This window comes from Panthera uncia, chromosome E3 (genome assembly GCF_023721935.1).
Source record: "Panthera uncia isolate 11264 chromosome E3, Puncia_PCG_1.0, whole genome shotgun sequence".
NCBI classification, from domain to species: domain Eukaryota; kingdom Metazoa; phylum Chordata; class Mammalia; order Carnivora; family Felidae; genus Panthera; species Panthera uncia.
Genome location: NC_064815.1, coordinates 12509937 through 12523838, shown reverse-complemented (window position 1 = coordinate 12523838; position 13902 = coordinate 12509937). Strand labels below are relative to the sequence as shown.

Sequence of the window (13902 nt, the reverse complement as noted above, 5' to 3'; positions counted from 1 at the left end):
GCCGTGTCCGCCGCCGCCCGCCTCGCCCGCGCCGCCCGCCTGCGCCGCCGAGCCGGTGCCCGGGGTGGCGGGGCTCCGGAACCACGGCAACACGTGCTTCATGAACGCCACGCTGCAGTGTCTCAGCAACACCGAGCTCTTCGCCGAGTATCTGGCGCTCGGCCAGTACCGGGCGGGGCGGCCCGAGCCCTCGCCTGACCCCGAGCAGCCTGTGGGCCGCGGCACGCAGGGCCAGGGCGAGGTCACCGAGCAGCTGGCGCACCTGGTGCGGGCCCTCTGGACCCTGGAGTACACCCCGCAGCACAGCCGCGACTTCAAGGTGAGCCCCGCCGCGTCCCCACCCCCAGGAGGGGGGCCCTGCCCCCTGCGTCCCTGGGGCACCCGGCTCCCCAGGTCTCCCTTCCATTCCTCCTTAACTGGCGGCGCGGCGGGCCAACCAGCGCACGGGTCTAAAGAGGTGTGGGCCCCGAGTCTAGGACCGATGCCACTGTTTGTAAGGGAGACTCACCCATTCATTCTTCGAGTTAAATTAAGGGCTTACTACGTGCCTGGCCCTGTGACGGGCCCTGGAGGGATATGGCAATGAACATGACTTCCTGCCTTCATTGAACTTACGTTCTTGGGGGTGGGCAAGTTGAGCCTGGGTTCAAATCCTCGTTCCACCACAATGCTTTACTAGCATTGTGACCTCGGGCAAGTTTCTCATCCTCTCTGTGCCAGCTTCATCATCCGGTACTTACCTCATAGGTGGTTGTGAGCTGCAAACAAGTTGATATGTTGGGTTGAACCCTGTGAGATTACCCGTTTTTGACCGTTTTTGACTTACAGATTGGCACTTCTATTAGGTTCAACCTGGTATGCAAATCGCTTCCATTGTGCATAGTACCATGTATATTTGCTGCGTTTATTCTCTTTATCATTACAGATTTTAGTAAGGTGAGGAGGTAATATCAGATAGTGGTTTGAAGAAATTAAAACTTGGTGATGTGATTGATGTGTTGGCGGGCTACTTTAAATGGGGAGGGGCAGGGTTAGGGTGGCGCTCTTGGAAGAGGCGAGGTTTGAACTGAGACTTGAGTAACCAGGGAGAGCCAGCCTTGAGGAGGTCAGGGGGAATTGCCTCCCAGGTATAAAAGTGTGAAAGCCTGAGAGCTTGGTGCACTCGAGGAACAGTGTAGCTCTGGGATCAGCAAACTCTTTCTGTAAAGGGCCATATAGTAAATGGTCAGGATGCAAAATGGAAGCTCTTATGTAGGTACTAAAAAACAAGAAAAAACAAACTTCCACAAAATGTTCATTGACTAAAATAAAAATATGGTGAGTGAATACTGTATTTTGCAATATAGGTCTACTAATGGGAGGAGTGTTTACCTTAATTGGAGTTCAAAATTAGCGTTCCCTATCTTCAGATTGATTACAAATATTTAGCTCTGCAAACTGCTCTTAGCTCTCTGGCCGTACAGAAACAAGCAGTGGACTAGATATGGCCCTTGGGTCCCCGTTTGCTGTCTGCGGGTGGAGCTGGAGGCGTAGTGAGCTCTGATGAGAGCGGAGTGGTAGCTGTGTAGGGCCATTTAGGCTGCACTAAGGAGATGGGCTCTTATTTTGAGCAAAAAAGAGGGGAAGATGATTTGAGATTGCAGGAGGGATACTTTGAGGTGGGGCATGGGTATGGTATTAAATAGAATGAAATCACACAGTGAGAAAGTTAATTCCTTTTCCATTCTGTCTGTCCTGATTATGCCCAAGAGAAGGTCTCAGCTTGGTGGTAGCCTGACTTTAACACCTCATGCTCACTCCCCCACCTTTTTGTTTTGTTTTGTTTTTTAAACAGAACAAGCTAAGTTTAGAGGCCTTGGCAGGCAGCAGTAGCTAGGATTTAATAAGGGTATGTTTTCATTGTGTTTGTTTTTACATTTGTCTTCTATCTGTGACAAATGGTACTGGTTTTTCATTGGTGCTGTGAAAGTGCCTTTCTAAAATTTATTTAAGTAAAAATAAATGATTTGGTTAAAATATAAAATGATCTGAGGATTCAGCACTTGATTGAGGACCTGCTTTGTTGAGGAACAATACTGTCAGAGTGCACCCCTCCCCTTTTAATACATGTTATTTATATTTATTTATGTTCTGTTTTTCTTAAAAAGAAAAAATGACTGCTGTTTGATCTTGGAAATTTCAATGGAAATACTTGACTGGGATAGGGACTGGAAAAAAATGAGATCAGTGTCAGAGATCTCAAAATAAGAAAGTAGGAGAGAATGGCAACCAACCCGCTACTGTAAGTCTTTTTTCTTCTTCTCTTTTTTCCTCTTTGCTTATAGTTGCCTGTCAGTAGCCACAGCAAATTGCAAACTTTTCAAGGTCAGAACCCAGTGTTTTAAGTTTGGTTTTCTACTCTTTCCAAAATATAAAAATCAATTCCTCCAGCATTTTTGTATGTGAACATTTCCATTGCTTTTTAAAAGGTTGTCTTTTTTTTTAATCCATTAAAAAGCTGTGAACAGAAATGGGTCAATAATTCTAGAAATGCGGAGGCTGATTTTTAAGCATGCTTTGGCAAAGTTGAACAGATTCTTAGAGGCCCTATTTTTAAAAAATATAATCTTCTGAACCCTTAGTAGATTTCACGTTGCATTCATTTATTCACTTCCCATTTATTAAGGGTTTACTCAATCAGTTAGGAATGCATTCAGCACAAGAAAGAGGAAGCCCCAATGATGATGCCTTAAGCAATAAAGATGTTGAAATAGCTCACACAGTAAGTCTGGAGGTAGGTGTTCTAATGTACAATGGCTTAAAGAGCTCAACAGGGTCTCAGACTATTTCTGTGTTTCCGCTCTGTTGTCCTTGGCTATTTTGTCCCTTTGGCTTTTTATCCTTAATGTTTGTCAAGGTAGGAAGGCACTGGGAAAGTAAGTTTTTCCAGAAGCGCCCCCTCAGCAGGCTTTTGCTGACATCTCATTGTCTTACAGCCATGTCAGTTGGCCACCTCTGGCTGCCATGGAGGCTGGAAGGTGGCTATTTGGGTTTTCTTGGCTTAATAGAGAAGTTGAATAAAGGAGGAGTTTGCCTCAGGGGCAGCCCGCCAAAGTGTGAGGCACTTTTATTTCGGAAACACACTGTACTTGCCTGTGAAGAACTAAGTCCAGTGAGACTTGGTACATTCCCCAAAACATCACTTCTTATACTTTACTGTGCACGTAATCGTGGACGTCTCGTCACAAAGCTGATTTAGATTTGGTGGAGATGGGGTGGGGCCTGAAGTTCTGAGATTTCTATCAAGCTCCCAGGTGATGCTGATGGTCCACGGAACACTCTTGCTCTGGAGAACAAGTCAAGCATCACAGAGAAGTGGTCTGCAGGATGAAGAGAAATTAGCCAGGCAGAGAAGAGGGGGTGGCGTGAAAGGGCATGCGGTTTTGGAGGAACAGACATTTGGTGGCTGGTTACACCATGAAGAGCAGTGGGGGTGCTGAAAGTCTGGGAGAAGTATGTTATGTGGATTGTGAATGGCTTTGTAGGCTATGCTGGTTTGGACACTGTTCTCTGGAAGTTGAGAATCCAGGGCTGATTTTTAAGCAGGAGAGTGGTAGAATCAGACTCTTCCTCCTCCTCCTCCTCCCTCTTCCTCCTCCTCCCCTTCTTCCTTCTCCTCCTCCTCCTCTTTTTGCCCCTGAATTAGGTAAGCCTAGTGACACTGTGGAGGATTACTTTTTCCCCCCAAAATGTTTTATTACAGCCATATTTGATGGGTATTATTTTAAGCATAAAGAAAGTTGAGTTGAACACCAAGAAGGTGAGTGCGAGGTATACGTGTTACCACGGCCCTTTGCCTGTATGTGGCAGACATTGGTGTTCCATGCGGATACTCTTTCCCTGAGCTCACATTCAGCCTCAGAATCCTGCCCAATTCTGGGCTCCAGGCAGTCACTACCAGTTGATTGGAGTTGGCAGAGAAGATGAAACCAATTTGCCATCTTGAGAGTTTGCCTTGAGGTCTCGAAAAGCACTTAGTATGTCTTTGAGTATGCTTTTATCGTCTTAAAACTTCCTTAAGTTACTACTGATTTTCTTTGTAAGTTTTCCAATTAGAGTTCTTTCTTGATTCCTAACCACTTTGATTTATTTGAGGTTTAGGAGCTTGCCAGGTAGACAGATTCTTGGTTTTGGATGAGCTACTAGATGGTTGTTAAGGTTGGCCTTTCATTTTCCAAAATGAAATGGATTGACTGGCTCAACCTTGGTATGCTTTAAGAAACTTCTCTGGCTGCCACGTATATCCTTTTCTCCTTTTAAGCAGGTGTTTTTCTCCTCCTTGTAGAGCAGGGTTCTCAACCAGGGCTCTCAACCAGGGCTCTTTTGCCTTCCCAACCCTTCCATTCCTGGGGACATTTGGCCTTGTCTGGAGACATACTTGGTTGATGCAACTGGGGTGGGGGTGCTGCTGGCTCTGCTCCCCTCAGTAAGGGGTTGGTTATCCAGCCCAAAATGCCAGTTAGGCTGAGATTGAAAAACACTCTGTTGGAGGAATGTTTTGTGCCTTCTTAGGGCGTTTTTCTTACTATCCCAGCCTTTAGAATGCTTGCCGTGTTACGTTTTCTCCTCTGTGTGTGTGTGTTTGCAGCAGCACTAGAGTAAAATTTGACTTCACTGGAAAGATCCTTGGACCATTATCTCGGTAAAACAAGGAGAGAAAATAAATCATTCTGAAACCTGAATGCTCAAAATGCTGTTTTAAGAGGAAATGAGCTTATTGTCTAACTAGTAGGATGCTAGTATGTGTGCTTCCAGTTTCTCCTACGTGCTGATTTCTAGTACTCAGTGCCCTTGCGCAGCAAGTAAAGAGATGGGTGGTCATCTTTCAAGTAACAAAGATACGTTTTATAGCAGCAGTTTTCAAACTGTGCTGCCAAAAAACAACTAGAACAGAGTTCTCTACTGATAATAGAACTGTGGGGATTCCTTCTAAATTTGCCGTAAAACAAAAGATAATTGATGAATAGAAATTTCTATTCCATATTTTTTTCCCTTGAACTGCGGTGCCTGGTGGTGCCTATTTATGAGTGAGAGTTCTCAGGTTACAAAGGGAATAAATGTATAAATGAGTAGTAGCAGATAAGCTAGCAATTGGGGTTATACTGGCTCAGTTTCACACCTTACTTTTTCATAGACTCATGTTGGAGGTTCTGATTTTATGCTGCCGACCTATGATCTAAGTTTTCCTGGTTTGTGTGAAAATGTTTAGTATATTGGTATTTCACAGTGGTTCCCAAGGAGTATTCGGATTCGAGGGTGCCCCTTAAATTCATTTGAAAAGTAAGAAAAAAAATTGTGTAGGTCACATTTAGATTTGTGGCCAAGTATAAAGTATGTGTCTTCCTGATCAGTTCCCTTCTCTGTCCAGTGCTGTCACTTTTGTTGTGGTGAAGCTCCACATCTCTGAAGGAGAAGGGAGGTGACTGAATCGTCAAATTTTAGACTTAGGGGGAGATGTGAATGGCCTCAGCCTTTCTGGATGAAGGGAATGCGGTTCCCCTGCTGGCTAGAGACCGAGAGAACAGAACCAGAGCTGTGCCTTCAGTCTTCATCACCTCTGCGTTGCTGATGCACACACCGAAGCACACCCGTGCTTCTATTACCTTGTTTTTACAACCACTGAAATACAGTTCTCAACATAAAACATAAAGAGGTAGGGTGGGGTGTGCTGAAATGTATAATGTTCTCCCTCCACTAAGACTCTGGTGCTCAATCTTAGTGAAAATAAGGTAGCTGCAGCTAACGCTGTATACATGCCATTGCTTCTCAGACTTAGGCACTTTGGGAAGTCGGCCTTAAAAATAATCCTTTCAGACCACTTAATTGTGTATATAAACATGTCTACATCTTTTACATTGGTGGGCTCATGCTCCACATATAGTTCTGTAACTTGCTTTCCCCTATTCCCCTACCCATGGGTAGCATGGCTTTCCTTGTTTTTTGTTGATACATCCAAGCCCATCTCATTCTTTTTGGCAGTGGTATAGAAGCCCAATGGTGGGTGTTTAGGTAGTATAAAGTTTTTAATCATTATAGCCAATCCTTCAGTATACACCAAGTCTCATTTTCTAGAGACTGAGTCTTAGAAGTGGCACTGCTTAGTCAAAGGGAATTTAAATGTTGCATTTAAATTGTTGCTGCACATTGCTGGATTGCCCAGCAAAGAGTAGTAGAGGACAAGATTCTCTGACCCATCCATGGTGCATGCTAGGGCCTACCCCCGCTGACATGTGCTTCGTCTTATTAGTGACTGCCCTTGTTTGCCATTTTTTAAAATTATTTTCTTTTACAGGGTCAGTTTTTTTTTGGGGGGGGGGGCAGGACTATCCTGGCATTGTAGGATGTTTAGCAGTGTTCCAGTCCCCTACCCCAGGCATGACAATCAAAAATGTCTCCAGACATTGCCAAATGTCCCCTGGGGGGCAAAATTGCCCCAGTTGAGAACCCCTGATATGGAGAGAAGGGGGAATAAATACAAATGAATGAGATGAGAAGGGCAAATTGTGGGTGGCCTTGAAAGTCTGTCACAACAGTTTAGCCTTGAGGCTGCAATCAGTAGTGTTTCAATATAGGCTTCTTGAGCTGTGCAGACACTAATTTGATGAAAAGGATGCTTTAGAAAAATGGGTCTGATGGTGAGCACAAATGAATCCAATGGAGGAGAAAGTAATTGCAGGAAAAGGACAATCATAAGTATGAACCGAGGAAAGGGTGAATCCAAGGGACATTTTGGAGGACATTATGACATTATTAGGGAGAGTCCAAGGGATGGAGTTGTAAACACCAAGGTTTCAGAACTGAGGTATGGAGAAAATCATGGGAATCATTTGATGGGAATGGAATAGTTGGAAAGGGGAAGTGGTTTGTGGAGCACAAGGGGCAGAAAAGATCATGCATTTAAATTGAACATGGGGTCAGTGATCATGGGATATTTAAGAAAGGGAGTCTTGATAGGAACTGTGGTGCAATTTGGGACTAGGTGTGTAGACTTGGATTCAGCTGCGTATTGTGTGAGCTGTCTCACATAATTGTATTTTTATCACTGGACAAGTTTAAGCAGAGTGTTGGGGGTGGTTTCTGAAGGAGCCACATAGCGCTGTAGTGGATTGGAGTGGATTCAGCTTATTTATTTCCTTTTCCTTGCCTTTTGTTCCTTTCCTCTGACTTTAGAGCATGTATACAAAATCTATGTTTGAAGCAGAGTTGACAGTGTTTGGCAGCTTTATGGGTGTGTGAAGAGTGAATAAGAAGGAGGAACTGAACATAACTCAGAGGTACTGAAGCAGGGTGTGGTGGGATGGCACTGTTCAAGACCAGAAGCACAGAATGCAGAACAGTTCTGCAGGTGGGCGGGTAAATTCAGTTTTGGACAGGTCATACAGTATATAACATAAGAGTCCTAGGAAGACTTTTTTTTTAGTTAAATTTGTCGAATGTCTGTCATATATCAGGTACTGTGCAAAATGAATCGTTTGAGTTTTTGGTGACCCATGTAGAAAGGAGCTGCTCTTGGAATTATCTCTTTAAGTCAAGATACAGATGTAATAACACAGGTGCTTGTCCTGACTTACAGAGGCTTATTCTGAACTAATTGTTTTATGTCGTCCTTTGTGTGGCCTAAAGTTTTTAGTTTGACTCTGCTTTTGTTTTGTTATTAGAGTGTGGTTTGATGGATTTTTCCTGTCCCCCTCTATACACTTGTCACAATGAGGGGCTACTAAATAGGACAGTGTTCACTGTTTGTGTAGTTCCCCACAGCTGTTTCCTATAGTAAAGACTCTGGAAAACAATGACCTCATGGTTTCCACAAAAAACCTTTTATATATAATAGTGGAAAAGAAATCATTGAAAGCTGGGTAATTTAAAGTTCTGTCCTCTGTAGCTTTTTCCCTCAAAAATACTCTTGTTTGCTCTGCTAATTAATCCTTCACTGGCTGTTCCTCAAATGACCTTTTATGTTTAACAAACAACATTTTTGCAGTGGAGCACATCGAGATATCTTGTCTTTCATCTGACTGTGATCTTTCTTCATTTAGAAATCATTGTTTTATGCCATGGACTGTGGCAGTTCCTAGAGGAATTGGCCAGTCACTGAACATCTGTTGCTTCTTCCCTCCGGTTGTTGAGCTTGGATGGTAGCAAACAATGTGACCACAAACAAACAGTTCAGGCATTAGAAGATTTCATGGGACTGGTTGGGAAATGCCTTTGTTGCTTCCACTGCAAGAACTTCTGTAAGTGCATCACCAGCTCAGGAAATTCTTTGACTTGAATTCTTGGTTCTTTCTTTCTTTCTTTCTTTCTTTCTTTCTTTCTTTCTTTCTTCCTAAGTTTATGTTCATTCATTCATTCATTCATTCATTTATAGTAATCTCTACTCCCAACATGGGGCTTGAACTTGTGACCCTGAGATCAAGAGCCACATGCTCTTCTGACTGAGCCAGTCAGGTGCTCCTTGGTATTCTAATATTTAAAAAAAATTTTTTTAGGGGCGCCTGGGTGGCTCAGTCGGTTAAGCGTCCGACTTCGGCTCAGGTCACGATCTCACGGTCCATGGGTTCGAGCCCCGCGTCAGGCTCTGTGCTGACAGCTCGGAGCCTGGAACCTGTTTCGGATTCTGTGTCTCCCTCTCTCTGCCCCTCCCCTGCTCATGCTCTGTCTCTCTCTGTCTCAAAAATAAATAGATGTTAAAAAAAAACATTTACTTATTTTTGAGAGACAGAGACAGAGCATGAGCAGGGGAGGGGCAGAGAGAGGGAGACACAGAATCCGAAGCAGGCTCCAGGCTCCGAGCTGTCAGCACAGAGCCTGACGCGGGGCTCAAACTCACAAACTGTGAGTTCATGACCTGAGCTGAAGTCGGACGCTTAACTGACTGAGCCACCCAGGTGCCCCAGATATTCTGATATTTAAAAGCAAGACAGAGTCATCTGATTGATTCGAGAAACAGTAATAATCATAATGAAAATACCATTTATTTGTGTGGGGCCATATCACTTACAAAGCCATTTCTTGAACAATACCAGTTTGAACTGTGCAAGTCCACCTATATGCTGAATTAAAAATACACACACACACACACACGTGAAAAAATTTTGGGGATTTGTGGCAATTAAAGTTGCAGATGAACTATGTGGCCTAGAAATATAGGAAAACTTAAGTAAAAGTTAGGTATGTCATGAATGCATAAAATATATGTAGATGCTAGTCTGTGTTATCATTTACTGTCATAAAATATACACAAACCTATTATAAAAAGTTAAAATATATCAAAACTTAAGCACATAGAGTGTACGTGGCACCATTTATAGTCAAATGTAAACAAGTACAGACATGTAGTATTAAATCGTAGCTGTATGGAATTAACTGTAGTACATACTGTACTACCGGTAATATTTTCATGGCCACCTCCTGTTGGCTGTTGCGCTGAGCTCAAGTGTTGCCAGCATCCACTTAAAATGCCAAGTGACGCTAATCATCTCTGTGTGAGCATTTAGTCTATTCAGTAAGTTGTATATCACAATTAAAAGTGATCACTTGGCAGTTGTCACTATTAGTAGTTAAGTTTTGGGGGAGTCCACAGTTATACACAGATTTTTGACTGCATGGAGGGGAGTGCCCACATTGTTCAAGGGTCAACTGTACATTCATATAAATTTTTTCATTAAATCTTCACTACAGACCTGTGAAGAGGCATTGGTATTCCATTTTTGAAATTAGGATACTGGGATTCAGTGCTAGTAAGTAGCAGAGCCTTGCTTGGTTTTTACAAGGATTAAATGAAAAGGTACTAAGAGTTTAGTGTAGAAACTTGCACATAGTAACTATTCAGTAAACGGCAGATGGTGATAATGAAGGTAGTCATTCTAACTCTGGCCTCAAGTACCCTTCCCCATTTCTAAACTCTGTCTCTTCCAATGGCCAGTTTTTATTGCTGCCGGATTAATCTTAAAGTTTATCTGAGATTATATTATTTCTCTTCTCAAAAATTGCTTTTCCTTTTTCTTTTATATACAAAATATGGCATACATTTCTTAGCTTGGCATTTAAGCTTTTCCAGAAAAATGAAATAAAAGGCATACATAAAGCTAGCCCTGTTAAAAAAAAAATGGACTCAATAGACATAAAACTGTTAATTTGCTCTAAGTATTTCTGAATGCCAACTCTCAATTTTTGTACTTATCTTTTGTACTTACCAGTCCATGACTGGTGACAAAAAGTTCACAGACAGGCATCTCTCTGTGGATCACATTTTGAAGAGCGCTGCTATAGAGCTTCCCAAAGTCTGATTTTGCCTGTTGTATTCCGGTAGTTTCAGTTAAAATGTTCTGTTCCCATACTTCCTGTAAAATGGTAGATTTAGAGACTTAATGAGACTCAGGTTTGAGGTTTCTCTCTCTCTCTCTCTCTCTCTCTCTCTTTTTTTTTTTTTTGGTAGTGTTGTTAACTTCTATCAGGAAGCCTATAATGCTATAATGTCTGGTTGGGTCTCTTACTATGTTAGTAGACATTGATGATTATTCCTTGATCCATTAGTTCATTAAGGGTTGAAAAATGGTGATGTTATAATTTTAACATTCTTATTAGCTAGAACACTTCTGTAGCGACTCCTGCCCTCATCAATTACTTTGTTACCCCAACATAAATTTGGAGAAGAAAGGCAAGATAAATGGTTTAGGTTTTTTTCCCCTTTAATTTTGGTTTTCTTTTTTTTTTTTTAATTTTTTTTTTTAACGTTTATTTATTTTTGAGACAGAGAGAGACAGAGCATGAATGGGGGAGGGGCAGAGAGAGAGGGAGACACAGAATCTGAAACAGGCTCCAGGCTCTGAGCCATCAGCACAGAGCCTGACGCGGGGCTCGAACTCACAAACTGCGAGATCATGACCTGAGCCGAAGTCGGACGCTTAACCGACTGAGCCACCCAGGCGCCCCTAATTTTGGTTTTCAAAATAATTTCTTGATTTCCAAATGTGGTTAGTGAGTTTTTTGTTAAAACCATGTGAACTCATGGATTTAACTGTATATCTGATGTACTTCAGTTACAGTTGTTAGCCTAATTGATGCCCAAATTGTGCCATTTGTGTCCAGTAGAAGTGGCTCCTGAATCCTTCTGACATGATATTAGTAGTCTGTGATGTCAAACTAGAATCCAGGGAAGATATTCCGGCTCATCTTAACACATTTCCTGCCCCAGATCTGGGATCAGTCATTTCTTTAAGGATCCCTGGTTGCCTTTTTTGGCAAATGGTAGAGAGCCACAGTCTGGGCCCTAGGAGTGCATGTGGTTTCTTTGTCTTCTAAGTAGAAAGAGCTAAAAAATATGTAACTTCTTTTAAAGACATAAAAAATCATGAATTCTTACTGATAATTCCCTTTAAGGGTTTCAGGGTTTTTCTTTAACTCCTTGATCTTGCATCTGTTTCTCCTTTCTCCCAAGCTGAAAACCCTATTCCCAGCACAGTGTAATTTTTCATTGGCATTATCCTACAGTCCTCATAAGTCTCAGGATAATAATCCCAATACTACCACCAGTAGTATGTGTGCTTGAAAAATATTTAAGATTTATTTTTGGTATTTTTTTGTTTTGTCTGTAGGATATGGTCTACTAGGTCTGTATAATCAAATTATTAATATTTTTAAGTTTATTTATTTTGAGAGAGACAAAGCATTAATGGGGAGGAGCAGAGAGAGAGAAAGGGAGAGAGAATCCCAAGCAGGCTCTGCACTGTCAGCCTGGAGCCTCGAACCCACGAACCATGAGATGGTGACCTGAGCTGAGATCATGACCTGAGGTGAAATCAAGAGTTGGATGCTTAACAGATTGAGCCACCCAGGCGCCCCTCAAATTCCTATATTTTAAGGTCACTTGGAATAGTTCTCAGTGTGGCTTTGTCACCAACTAGGTACTTAAAGTCATTTATTTCTTTTTGATTTTGAAGGATTACTTTTGAAAATTTAATTTTGTTGCATAATTATGTAAAAAATAAAATACATGGCCTGAAGTCAAATGTACAACATAAGATCTATTCAGAGAAGTCTGGTTTCTGTCTTTGATCTCTGTACCCTATTCTCTTTCTCCCTAAATTTTATGAATTATTCTTTTATTGTTTTAATATAAGCAAATTAATTTTCTTGCTTTGTGTGTATGTATATGTGTGTGTTGTGTGTATATTCATATTTTCTCTTATTTAGATAAATGGTAGCACATTATATAGCATTTTTTTCCTATAGCCTTTCCTGTAGGTAACATGAGTGCTTACCACATGCCCTGCACAGTTGATTATTTTATTTATTCCTTATAATAGTGTAAAGTAGGTACATAAATTATTATTTCTGTCTTACAGATGAAGAAACAGAGGCATCTCTACAGACTTTTAATTTTGTGGTTCTCTAAATTTCCCATAGTAACCGGTCCTGTCTTTTGTATGCATCTTTATGAGTGAGTGAACGGGCAGGAAATTAACTTCTGTATCTGCTTTACTTTGAGCAATGAGGGAGGAGGCAGGGAAAGGCTTGTGTTTAAACTGTGATAGAGGAGATTCAGCCTTTTCTTTGAGGTCCAGAGCTCTCTATAGCTGGGGAAGAATAACAGAACTGCTACTGACAAGAGGTGCTCCTAGTAATTCTAAAGATACATGAATTTGGAACATTCTTTAATCTTACCCAAAATAAGGGTCCCTTTGTAAGAGTGTAGTGACAACTTGGTAAATCTCCCTCGTTTTAGAGTCTAAAGAGAAGACAAACTCCTTTAAAAGCAGTAGCTCCTGGGAAATACCTACTAGTCAATATCAGGATTTTAATAGTGACAGGAAGGAAAGAAGAGAGTAGTTACGTTTCCCTACAGGCGGGGTGAGAGAAAGGAGCATTGGCATCTTTTTATCATCTATCCAGCGGGAGGAAGGGTTGGTTGGGTTGGAGACCTGTTGATTATTACCCTTTGAGGCTCTGTTGTGATGCCAGGCAGCTGGTTAGGCTGTTGTAACTGCCCGCACCCACTTCCTGGTGATACCCAACTCTGGTTCAGGCTTCAGGCTGTCAGTATCAGAGGATAGTGCCAGGAGGAGGGTGAGGGCAGCTAAGGGGCAGGTCTGCCCCTTCCCTTTTGAAAATCTGAACGAATGAGTTTTGAATACAGTGAGAATCCTGGAGCAACTGAGATCTTGGGCTGGTCACTGAGCCTCAGTTTCCTTACTTAACTTTTCATTGCTGTATGATACCAGCTTCACAGATCAAGGTGTTTGATAGCCATTGGTTCCTTTACACCTGAGTGATGGGAACATTTTAGCAGGAAAAACCAACCAGCTGGCTCACACATTCACTAGCCCAGCCTGTAAGAGCAAGCCTGGGACATAGGCTTTTGGTTGTCATGAATAACGCTGCTGTGAACATTCATGCACAAATTTTTGTGTGGACGTATGCTTTCATTTCTCTTGGGTATATGCCTGGGAGTGGGATTGCTGGGTCATATTATGACTCCACGTTTAACTTTTTGAGCGGTTGTCCAACTATTTTCCACAGTGGCTGCGCCATTTTACATTCATACCAGCAATGCATGAGTATTTCAGTTTCTCCACATCTTTGGCAACACTTGTTACTGTCTGTCTTTTATTAAAGCCATCCTAGGGGCTCCTGGCTGGCTCAGTCAGTAGAACCTCCGACTCTTGATCTCAGGGTTGTAAGTTCAAGCCCCACATTGGGCATAGAGCCTGTTAAAAAAAACAAAATGAAATAATGCAATCCTAGTGAATGTGAAGTGGTATTTCACTGTGTGGTTTTTTGTTTTTAGTGACATCTTTTTTCTTTTCTTTTCTTTTCTTTTCTTTTCTTTTCTTTTCTTTTCTTTTCTTTTCTTTTCTTTTC

General features: G+C 42.0%; 1 protein-coding gene across 1 annotated transcript in view; it reads left to right on the top strand.

Moving 5' to 3' along the window:
- The window catches only part of USP31 (ubiquitin specific peptidase 31), a 69223-nt gene that overhangs the window by 713 nt on the left and 54608 nt on the right, over positions 1–13902 (top strand). Inside the window, exon 2 of the mRNA XM_049639370.1 lies at positions 7–319. Coding sequence (XP_049495327.1) covers positions 7–319 — 313 coding nt within the window. The remainder of the gene's footprint in view (positions 1–6; positions 320–13902) is intronic.